Genomic DNA, 10405 nt, shown 5'->3' on the forward strand with positions numbered 1-10405 from the left:
GCCAGTAGCCCATACCTCGTGACAAGAGTGGAATTTTCTTTTTCCAAAAAGGTAACAATTATTTCCTTGGCCAGGATGACGTGGAAACATGGGATCCTCTTCGCGAGGGGTTACGTTATCGCAATAAACAAGGAAAGTGTAGTGAGTGGGCCATGGTCCCTCTCTTTTCGTTATTTGTCTCCGTTCCCGTCATCTGTCCCGACCTTTTTCACCCTCTTTCTCACGTTATTCGTCTTGTAGACGGAAGGCGTTTTCACTCTCGCTCTCTCCCTTCTCTGCCTCTCTCTCCAACATCCTCTACTCATATTCTTACGTCTTCCTTTTTTTCTTTCACCCTTTCTCCTTCTCCAAACGAATTTCTGTACTTGTTCTTCTCTCTCGGCCGACGTTTGATTGTCGTCGGTTCTCGCAATCGCGTCAGCGTTTTTGTGATTTTAGAATTTGACTTTTTTTAAAAATTCTGTAGTTTTTCTTGGATGCTTGATCGACATATTCGTTAAGGGGCGCTGGACGTGTTTTTTTGCGTGAGTGACTCTGTTTTCGAGATGACTTTATGGTGATTATCGGAGGTGACTGATCGTGTAGGTATTTTCTTTTGTTTCGCAGGAAGTCTTCATCGTTGTTTTTTTCCTGGACTAGAATTCTCCTGTCCTCGATAATTGTGGAGTTGGATTTGCTCTGCGGCTACTGCTTGATAGACATAGTCACATAAGGAGGTCCGCTTTCTTTCTTTTTTTTTTCTTTATTTCTATTATTTAGTTTTGATTAGATCACTTGTACTATTTTTTTATTTTTATGAAAATAATTAATGGCCATGCTTTTATTGGTCGTAGAATGATGCTTCTGTTACTGGATTTGTATTACTCCTTGGAAATTCATACTTTATTCCGCTGTTATGGAAAATAAAAGTACCTGTATTTACCTAACTGGCGCTTGGTTCCCAAATTCTCTCCTTTGATGGGGGGTTATGTGTAATTTTTTGTTTTTTTGGCGTCGTATAAAGAGAATATGTTTTATTTGTTCTTCCATTGCAGAATCTTGAGCTTTCTCTGACAAAGTTGAGAGAAAGTGTTAAAAAAAAAAGAACATTTTTAAAGGTAGTAACAGCTAATTAGAGAGTATTTTGTATTTTTAGCAGATGAATTGGCTTTTCAGACCATTCTTATCCGAGTACCTATCTGCTTATGTACCGTACATAGTCCCTTCGAAGTGAGTGCTGGGAGTCTGTTGCCTATAGTTTTGTGTTACCATCTTCTGTGTTCTTTTCCTTCCATTTATCCCTTTCCTGTACCTTTCCTAAACTCTCTACTCATGAATCCAGGCTACCATTAAAAAAAAGTAATTGACTGCAAACGGTGATTGCCCATGAGATCCTTGACCTTTCTCTAGATTTTCTGTCCTTTTTTTTCAGATTTTGAAGGCTGATTTCCTTATATTTGTGTGAGTCCTCATATTAGCCAAGGTTGCCTGGTCTCATAATTGTCTTTTCTTTCTCTTCTGGTCTCAAAATTGTCTTTTCTTTCTCTTTCTGTAGACTTTCATCATCTGAAAATAAGCAATACAAAAAACAGCTCGTATCTTTTCTTGATTTTCATATTTTATCTTTTGGTCATGTTCTAAGCATTGTAACTTAGCCAGGTTGACAAAGGGTGAATTTCTCCTTTTCTTCTCTTTGTAATCTGATTCAGATCATGGTGCAGGATAAACTGGTCTTTTCTGTATTCGTACAGCATTGACATTTAATCTTGTGGAATGGGAGTTGCTTCATGTCCACAGCGCATTGTCCAGTGTGCAAGGAGTAAAAGTGATCCTTTAGCGAGATGAGCTACCCGTATGATGTGGAAATTTAGTTTCAGTGATTGTGAGTTTTGGACATAAAAGAATGTGGAGTGCTGCCCTGTGATGTTCCTGGTGTAATCCATCTCTATGCTTCATGCAATGACTATCATATCAAACTGAAGCCAAACTGATAACATGATTTTGAAATACAGTACTGATACCAATCCATGGACATCTTGCCTGAAGATGTCCATTTGTTTTCCTTTAAAGTACATCTTGGTGGTTAAGTATTACTGATGCTTTGGAAGCTAAAGCGCCTGAGAAAGTTTTATGATATTTCTAGTTGGTGTCATATCCCCGTGAAAAGCCTCATGTGGGTGGCTGGTTCTTGATTCAATCATTATTTAGGTGGCCTTTGTTTCCATGGAGATAATCATGTGAGATGCCCCATTTCTGTTTATAAGGACAGATTGGCGAGGAATAGATCATCTTTCTTAGACTCGAAGCATCAGAAACACTAGTTGTTACTGTATGATGGGATTGTATCACTTCCAGTGGTTGGCTAATGATTGTGATACTTTTTGTCGCTTGCACGCTGATCGTGGCCCTAATCAATCTGTCAAGATTGTAATTCTGTACTATGACATGGATCATCATTTGTAATTAATTTCATCTTATAATATCTGCAGATTATTTATTTTAATGCATTTTTCTTTGAGATGGAAAGCAGCTAGTTTCATTGTATTTTATTGATTGTTGATTAGTGGTACCTCTAACTTTTATATGATTCCATGTTCAAAATAATTTTGGACTCATGGAGGTGGTTTAGAAATTCTAAAGAAAAATAAATTATGAGGACCCTTGTTTCCTCGCCAAGTCTCTATCCGAGGCATGGGTGAGGAACTTTTTTTATTTGACATCTAATCGGAGACGGTCTATAAAAATACAACCGATTAATAACATGAATCAAAGAAGTTACAACACTTTGAAGATTATTTTAATTCATTGTCACGGGATAAAAAACAAAAAACAAGTTGATGAAAGTTTCTTTCTGCCATAAGCAGTCTAACCATAAGATAAATTTAGTATTCTATGCTCATCTTTTTACACTAGCTTAATGGTGTCCTCTTTTTCAGCACATTTTGTTTCAGATTCCAAGCAGGTGTCTGACAACTTATGACAGCTACACTGAGGGTTGATAGTCTATTTGATAGATTATACGGTCAGTTTCAATAAAAATGGCGATCTTGCACATTCAAGAAGTTGCTGGCAAAGTTCTAAGTTATGACTATCACTATGTCCACAACGTGGGTGGTGAACGTTAGAAAAGTGAGGGAGCTTTGTTTCCATGATACTATACTGTGCAGGATGCTTCTAGCTAGCACCTCAAATAAAAATTACACGATGATAATTATGGAAATGAATTTTATTATGGACCATAATACATCATTCCACTAGTCCTAACCCAGTAGAATGAGTGTCTTAAGCAGCTGAGCTTATTCGTGTTCTTATTATGTAGCCTATGTATCTAGACAACATGCTGCTGCAAAGAGGGTATGTTGATTCCTAGCAATTACTTGTTGAACCTTAGCACTTTTAAGCACCAAACGATGTAAATCCACAAAAATAAATTGACTGAAGGATAAACTATAGAGTGGATCGGCTCATTTAAAGGTGTAGTAAGTGACAATAAAACCTGGTCCTTGGAAACATGTAATCTTGGAATTTGAAGTCAAAGAGATCCTTTGTTTTGTTCCAAATTCTCTCTAACATAATGATGTGTTGTAATACGTCTGAGGAGGATATTAAAACATGTCCTGAATTGAAACAATTAACTGCTGCTTGAAGTATTTTGCTTTTGACTGGTAGGCATATCTTCATGATGGAACTTGGAAATTTAATGTTGACACTTCCTGTTCAAGCTGCTTACTTTAGTTTGCTGAAAAAGTTAATCACTTTTGAGTTTTACATTTTTAGACCAATATATTTTTTTGAACAGCGTGAGTGCCTTCAGAAAGTTGTATTTTGTTAACTTTTTCCACTCTCTTATCTGAGTGTGGGTGGCTTTTTTTTTTTTTTTTGATGAAATGTGAATTTTATTAAGAGAAACAAAAGGAGCTAACTCCTGACAACAAGAGATTGCAAGGAGGCTCCTTGCTTGGCTAGAGCATCAGCCACATAATTTGCTGATCTCGGAATGAGAGACCAAAAACACTCCAAGAGATTTACAATATCCAAAACTTCAAAAAAAGCATCCCAGTGACGCCACGGAGGAGTAGAGGCATGCTGGCACCAACCGATCACCACCTTAGTGTCTCCCTCGATCAGGACAGGTCCGGAACAATGATCACGAAAAACACGAAGCCCATTGAAGAGGCTTTGGAGTTCAGCCGTTGTGGAGTCTGCAATACCAAGGGGCCCGGAGAAAGAGACGATTTGGTTCCCAAGGGAGTCCTAGATCACGCCACCAAACCCAGCTAAGCCAGGGTTACCAAGAGAAGAGCCGTTGAAATTCAGCTTAAGGACTCCAGCAAGAGGCGGGGTCCATTCGCATATGACACGAGGCTTCGAGGAGAGGTGGAGCTGGGCTAAGCTTCTCCAATTATCCCTGATGGATGTTCCAGAGAACGGGGAGAAGGGACTTGTTTACAAAAAATAGGGACTTTCTTTGTTTTTAGTTTGAAGGCTGTTAACTACTATTCCACACTTGATTTTCTTCATATCCTGATGTTAGTATTGGCGCATACAGGAATCCTGATTGCATCCTTGTTGTGATTTTGAAGATACTCTTTCCATGCCATGCCCATGAATCTTGTTTTCTTCTATGGGACCTCAATAATTTCATAGTAACCACCTTCCCTCTTCTTTTTTTTCCAAGAATCACTTGATTAAAAAAAAAAAAAGCTGTTATTCTGTCTTCTATGTTTCTCTTGTCTTTTGATAATAAATTTATTTCACCTGCCTTGATGTTATTTGTTCTAATTCAGGCACCCTTGACTTGTATGGTTCTCCCATAGATTGACGTATATCTGTATATCAGAAGCTTACCTTTTCCTACTCCAACAAAGATTACATTTCATTTTAAGAAAAGAGATTTCATTTGATTTCATCACCGGATCTCCTTTTATCTTGAACATTTATATGAGTTTTTTTTTGTTTTTGTTTCTGTATTACAGCATTAAAAAAATTCATTAGTTACTGATATTAGTAATATCAATAGTCAAATTATGTTGAGAACATACTGGGAGTCCAATAATGTTGAGATGATGCGAGGAGTCAAATTATGCTGAGAAGAAAATGATTCATGGGAAATGGCTTAAGCAGAGAAGATTGTATGGCTATAGATTTTGGAATTTAGCTCCAGTGCCTATTGCTGTAGGTAATATTTTAGTCATTACAAATATTGGTTTTCTGTTGGATTCTCAATCAGTGGATTTCAATGTCTAAATAGGCTGTATCAAGTAATTATTGGCATAATTTGGTCATTTCAAGATAGATAGCAGCCAGTATCTTCCAGCATACACTTCTTGAGTGTTTTCAGGTAGATAGTGGGTCTAGTCATTAAATGTTGACAGACTGGAGCTTTAAAGGCCAAAAAACTGGTTTAGATAGCAATATGTTCGTATCTGTTCTTTATTACTTTTTTAATGCAATAGCAGTCTCTTAGTGTGATATTGTGTATATTGCCCATTTATTGTGGCGAGGTTTCTTGTTTAGCTTTTGCTAAAATTTGTACTTCCGCTACATGAATATACACATACGCCTGCTGTCAGTCATTTACTTGGTAAGGCAACTGCTTTGCCTGAGTTGGTAGTGTGCTAAATAACTGATTTCTTTTTGTAAAGCTCTAATAAATGGTGATTTGCTTGGACGATTGTGTTGAGCCACATTGATTCCACTGTTACAATATCTTACGAGCTTAGATTAAACTTTAGGGCTTCTGTATCAGTTCAAAAATGAAATTTTGTCATAGGTTTATTTGGAAATTCTTGGTGTCCAGTAGTTCATTAAATAAGTTTCTTTCCAATGGAAGATTTATTAGCTGGTAAACTGTAGTATAACACATCTCCCTGGTGGTTTTGGATATACTATATGTAATCAACATTTGAAAAAAAAAGAAGTGCTCAGCATTTGTTAGAAAACAGAAAAACTAAAGGAGCTTTAAGCAAATGTTGCATAATGAGTTTGAAGTACTTTGCATTTTTTTCTTACCATCCTAGGTACAAATCTTCAAGTTGTCAACATATAATTTCCTTGTTAATCCAATTACCTATTTGGTCCTGTACTAACTGCTTTCTAGCTTTCTTTTGGAATCAAGGTTGTTACCAAATTATCAAGATCAGCGATAGTTCTTGTCTGGATCGTGGCATTTAATTTCTCTGTGGTGCGGTAACCTCTCAAGTAAGATGGGGCAGCGAAACATGCTATGTGCACACCAGATGCTTGATCTGGAGATTGACCAAGGGCAGATTCAGCACCTAAATCCTGAGCCATGCATCCTGCGTAGCCTGATTGATTTGCACAATGCTAATATCCATCGGGTCTTCTCATGTTCAGGGTCCACTCCTGGTCTTGATCTACGCCACTTACCTGATCATCATGATAGAAATATATTGTATAGCAACCCATACAACGGCCTTCAACACCGTCACCCTGATTTAGGTGGGTCTGCACCCAACTCCCACAACCCATACATGTTTCCTTCATCTTCGAGAAGAATTGGCCCTGTCCCACTTAATCATGGAACTTCTGAACACTTTACTTCTTCAAGCAGTCATGGTATGCCTGATGTTAATTTTGACGAGCATGGGAGGAGCAACCACTTGATGGATAGCAGTAGGTCATGCAAAAGAAAGAATGCAGAAGGGTTTCCAGGTAATTACCATTATGTTAATGGGCCTGCAGGTTCTAGTTCTTTTCCATCTCTATGTGGTCCGCTGATTTCTGGTCTGCCTCCATGGGAGGAACAATTTGAACCAACAGTGGGTATGATGGAAGTAATTCCACCTTTTGGTGCACCAGAATATAGAGGAATTGGAGGTCTGTCCATTAGTGAAGGTGGATCTCACAGAAGTGTGAGGAGCAGATCTAGTACCATCAATCTTCAACTTGACTCGGTGTTAGCTCATTGTAATAACCAAATTGTGCAAGGGAATCATATGGGTCAATCATTTCTGCCTGCCAACAGTATTTGGGTGGAGCAGTTAGGGAATAATAGTGGTGATATAGGAAGCTCCAGTTGGCGTTTTACCCCTCCTCTGCCTTATTTGCATGGTAAAATTGTCAGTTGTCTCTTAATAGTCTCTTATTATCTATTCAGGAATATCTTTGATCACGGTTCTCTTGTTTTTGGCTCCAGGAAGAAGTGTTAATGGAGGTCCTCTAGAGGTTGGAAGTATGAATGGACAAGGATATCAAGACCCTGTATCCAGTAGAAACTCTGGGGCCCTATTACATCCTTTGTCTATGCACCATCATTGTGCGCATCATGCTTCAACAAATCAAAGCATGAGAGGAGGTCATAGTTTTAGCTACAATGCTCAAGTACCAATTCCTTCTTATAGGCATTCAGCAAACCATTTGCATCTTGGCATGCTAACTTCTTCACGAGATGGTCTGGAGATATCAGGGTCCAGGAACCCAACAATCTCGCCTTCCAGCGAGGACCAAATTTACAGGCCCCACCAAAGGATGCTTCAGACACCCCAGGAAGACATAAGTGGACGAATGAGGCTTCTGTCCTCTGAGGTGATTTCATTTTTTACCTTCACTGTTTTTTTGTTCTGTTCTTACCATGAAGACATAATACCCTTTTACTCGACTTTTGGAGGACATGTCAGTCATTTAAACCAGTTTCTGTGAATTAAATTTTTTAATGGGCTTATTGACTTCTGTTCTGGTTATTGCTCTGTATATCTCCCATGTAGTGAAAAGGTGATTTATTGGTTTTGCTTGTTGATTGAAAATAACTTTCCTGATATTTGCATGTAGGATGTCGCTATGTTGGATTTTTCAAGCTTCTATGGAGCAGGAAATTTTATTGACCAGCACAGAGATATGAGGTTGGACATAGACGACATGTCTTATGAGGTAAGAAGAGGATTTCTCACCCTCTATATGAATTGAAAGATGCATAGGTTTTCCACCCCCTGTAGAAAATCCCGAGCACAAATTTAGTTTTGAAATTTAAAAGTTATTCTGATTGTTAAAAAAAATTGAAATCTTCATAAAACCTTGTTTGTAAAAAGAGTCTCCAGTGTCGTCCAACAGGTGGATACTAAAGCTTGGTCATTCTATTGCAACCACAGGAATTACTGGCCTTGGAGGAGCGTATTGGAGATGTAAATACTGGTTTATCTGAAGAATCAATTGCTAATTGTCTCAAGACAAGATTACATTCTTCTCTCATTTCTTCCACACCTGGTCAACCGGAAGGCATGGACCAGGAGGAGAATGTGACCTGCATTATATGCCAGGTATCATCCATATTTAATAAATGTTCCTTAGCATGCTCTGATGGATTAGGTATATTTTCTGCTCCGTCGCAGTGAAGATTTTGATGCTTATATATGCTGAATCGAATGCATCTGATGTTTGTATGAGTGGACATAGACAAAAATAATAATAAGCCACAGATGAAAAAAAAATCAATTTCGTCTTCCTTTCAGCTTCAAATTTGGTCACTGAATCATATCGCATGATTTTTGAAGTTCTTATAGAGTTTCCTAAATTTTCAGGTGGAGTACGAGGAGAATGAGAAAATTGGAACCCTTGTCTGCGGCCATGACTACCATGCAGTTTGCATAAGGCAATGGTTACTGGTAAAGAATGTTTGCCCCATCTGCAAAGCCTCAGTTCTCTCAATGGACAAAAAGGAAAGATGCTGATGGATGGCAGCCAGCCCCTCAATTTACATTTCTAATCCATTTGTTCAATTTAGTGTTGTACATAACCGATATCGACAATGATGATAAAGCATGATCTCATACAGACTGTTCATTTCTTGACCCCTTGGAAAAGGTCAAACATTGAGCACTCGACAAACTGTTCAAAGTGGCCTATTCAATTTTTCAAGCTCTTGTTAGTTGTTATGAGTAATATTCTAATTTTGAAGAAGGGTAAGACCTGGTTGGCTGGCTGACTGGCTTTTCTTTTAGTTGGCAGCAATGTTACAGTTTCGTGCAGGACAGAAGCAGGAGCAGTTTTCAACTTTGATCTCTCGTTAAACGGGACTAAGATCAATCGTGTTGTCCAACCACAGATCTTGTTTTGGGGAGCCAATGCTCTAAACCATTTCCTCTTTCCTTTGCAGCATACATCGTCCTCTTGGTTTATCTGAATTGGTAGGGGTTACTAGAGTCAACTAGCCCAATCAAACTCGGGCTGCAAATGGATCAGACTCGTCCGAACAGATCCGATCCACAAATTAAGATGGATGACATAGGATCTTAAATTTTGAACTCGATCCAATCCACAGATATCAGAATTAATGCCCAAATAACTTTATTATTAAATAATATTATTTTATGTTAACTATGTGATTATTAGTCTATTATGATTGAGATTATAGATCTAACTTAAAAACTCTCTCCTAAGATTTAAGCCATTTGATCCTAGGCCCTAAGGGCCTGTTTGGAATCCATAAAAAAAGAAAAGAAAGGAAAAGAAAAATGTATTTTTTGTTGTTTTGTAGTAAATAATTATTGAGAGAAAAGAAAATGAGAGAGAAAATTACATTCTCACTTAGTTAATAAATTTTCTCTCATAAAATGATGGAATTTGGGGGGAAAAGGAAAGAAATAGAAATTTGAGAGAAAATTTTAATCATCAAAATTTTAAAATATTATTATTTTTCTTTTCTTTTTCAATTTCATGTGTATCCAAACAAGAGAAACTATATTTTTATTCTATCTTCTCTCTCATTTTCCATGGACATCCAAATAAGAAAAAAATCTCTTTCTTTTTTTTTTTCTTTTCTTATCTCTTTTTCTTTCTCGTATCTTCCTTTTCTTTTCTCTTCACTTTTTGTATTCCAAACATTAGTCTAAAACCATCCACAGCCTCATTGATTAGATGTTTCCTCAAAACTTGAAGGCCAAGCTCTCATTCTTTGCTTACCTTGGTTGTTGCATCTCTCCCTTTCCATCAAATCTCCTTCCACTAATGTCACTTTTTGTATTCCAAACATTAGTCTAAAACCATCCACAGCCTCATTGATTAGATGTTTCCTCAAAACTTGAAGGCCAAGCTCTCATTCTTTGCTTACCTTGGTTGTTGCATCTCTCCCTTTCCATCAAATCTCCTTCCACTAATGTCAGCTAAAATTTATTTCTTTATCAAACCTCCTCTTGTTGGTTATAGGTAGGTGTATCATTAGTTTGTCCCAAGCTTCATTTCTATTATGGTTTTGATGATATAAAATATTTTAGACTGATGGCATATCTTGAAGGATATTTTGGACAAAAATTTTTTAAGTAAAAAGCCTATGTACCACTCAATATTCAAATAAAATGAAAATGCAACAATCAACCAAAACAAAATGTTTGAATGATTTCTAGAAAAACAAAAAAGTCTAGCAAAAGAAGAAATGTTCAAGCAACAAAAAAAAATGTCCAAAGACATTTTA

At 37.4% G+C, this 10405-nt stretch overlaps 1 protein-coding gene across 3 annotated transcripts; it reads left to right on the forward strand.

The window, feature by feature from the left end:
* Positions 1-219: 219 nt before the first annotated feature.
* On the forward strand, positions 220-8920 carry LOC137963904 (probable E3 ubiquitin-protein ligase ZFP1). 3 transcript variants are annotated; one of them, XM_068811138.1, is made up of 8 exons: positions 220-524; positions 607-716; positions 6098-6654; positions 6763-7053; positions 7139-7527; positions 7771-7869; positions 8088-8255; positions 8517-8920. In XM_068811138.1, exons 3-8 carry the CDS (start codon positions 6186-6188, stop codon positions 8664-8666), a joined length of 1566 nt encoding a protein of 521 aa, XP_068667239.1. In that variant the 5' UTR covers positions 220-524; positions 607-716; positions 6098-6185; the 3' UTR covers positions 8667-8920. The 3 variants fall into 3 exon arrangements, with proteins under 3 accessions (XP_068667239.1, XP_068667238.1, XP_068667237.1); XM_068811137.1 differs by having other exon boundaries at positions 6080-7053; XM_068811136.1 differs by having other exon boundaries at positions 6098-7053.
* Positions 8921-10405: the final 1485 nt, after the last annotated feature.

Source organism: Aristolochia californica, unplaced genomic scaffold, assembly GCF_029961685.1.
Source record: "Aristolochia californica isolate CCGP_79_NKW_82.1479 unplaced genomic scaffold, dmAriCali1.0.hap1 SCAF_4, whole genome shotgun sequence".
Taxonomy (NCBI): Eukaryota; Viridiplantae; Streptophyta; class Magnoliopsida; order Piperales; family Aristolochiaceae; genus Aristolochia; species Aristolochia californica.

Bases quoted from the DNA above. Each gene is read 5' to 3' on its own strand.
- LOC137963904 (XM_068811137.1), top strand. From the start codon at position 6,186: ATGGGGCAGCGAAACATGCTATGTGCACACCAGATGCTTGATCTGGAG. The intron at 7,528-7,770 runs GTGATTTCATTT...ATTTGCATGTAG, and splicing joins TGAGGCTTCTGTCCTCTGAG to GATGTCGCTATGTTGGATTT. The intron at 8,256-8,516 runs GTATCATCCATA...CTAAATTTTCAG, and splicing joins TGACCTGCATTATATGCCAG to GTGGAGTACGAGGAGAATGA.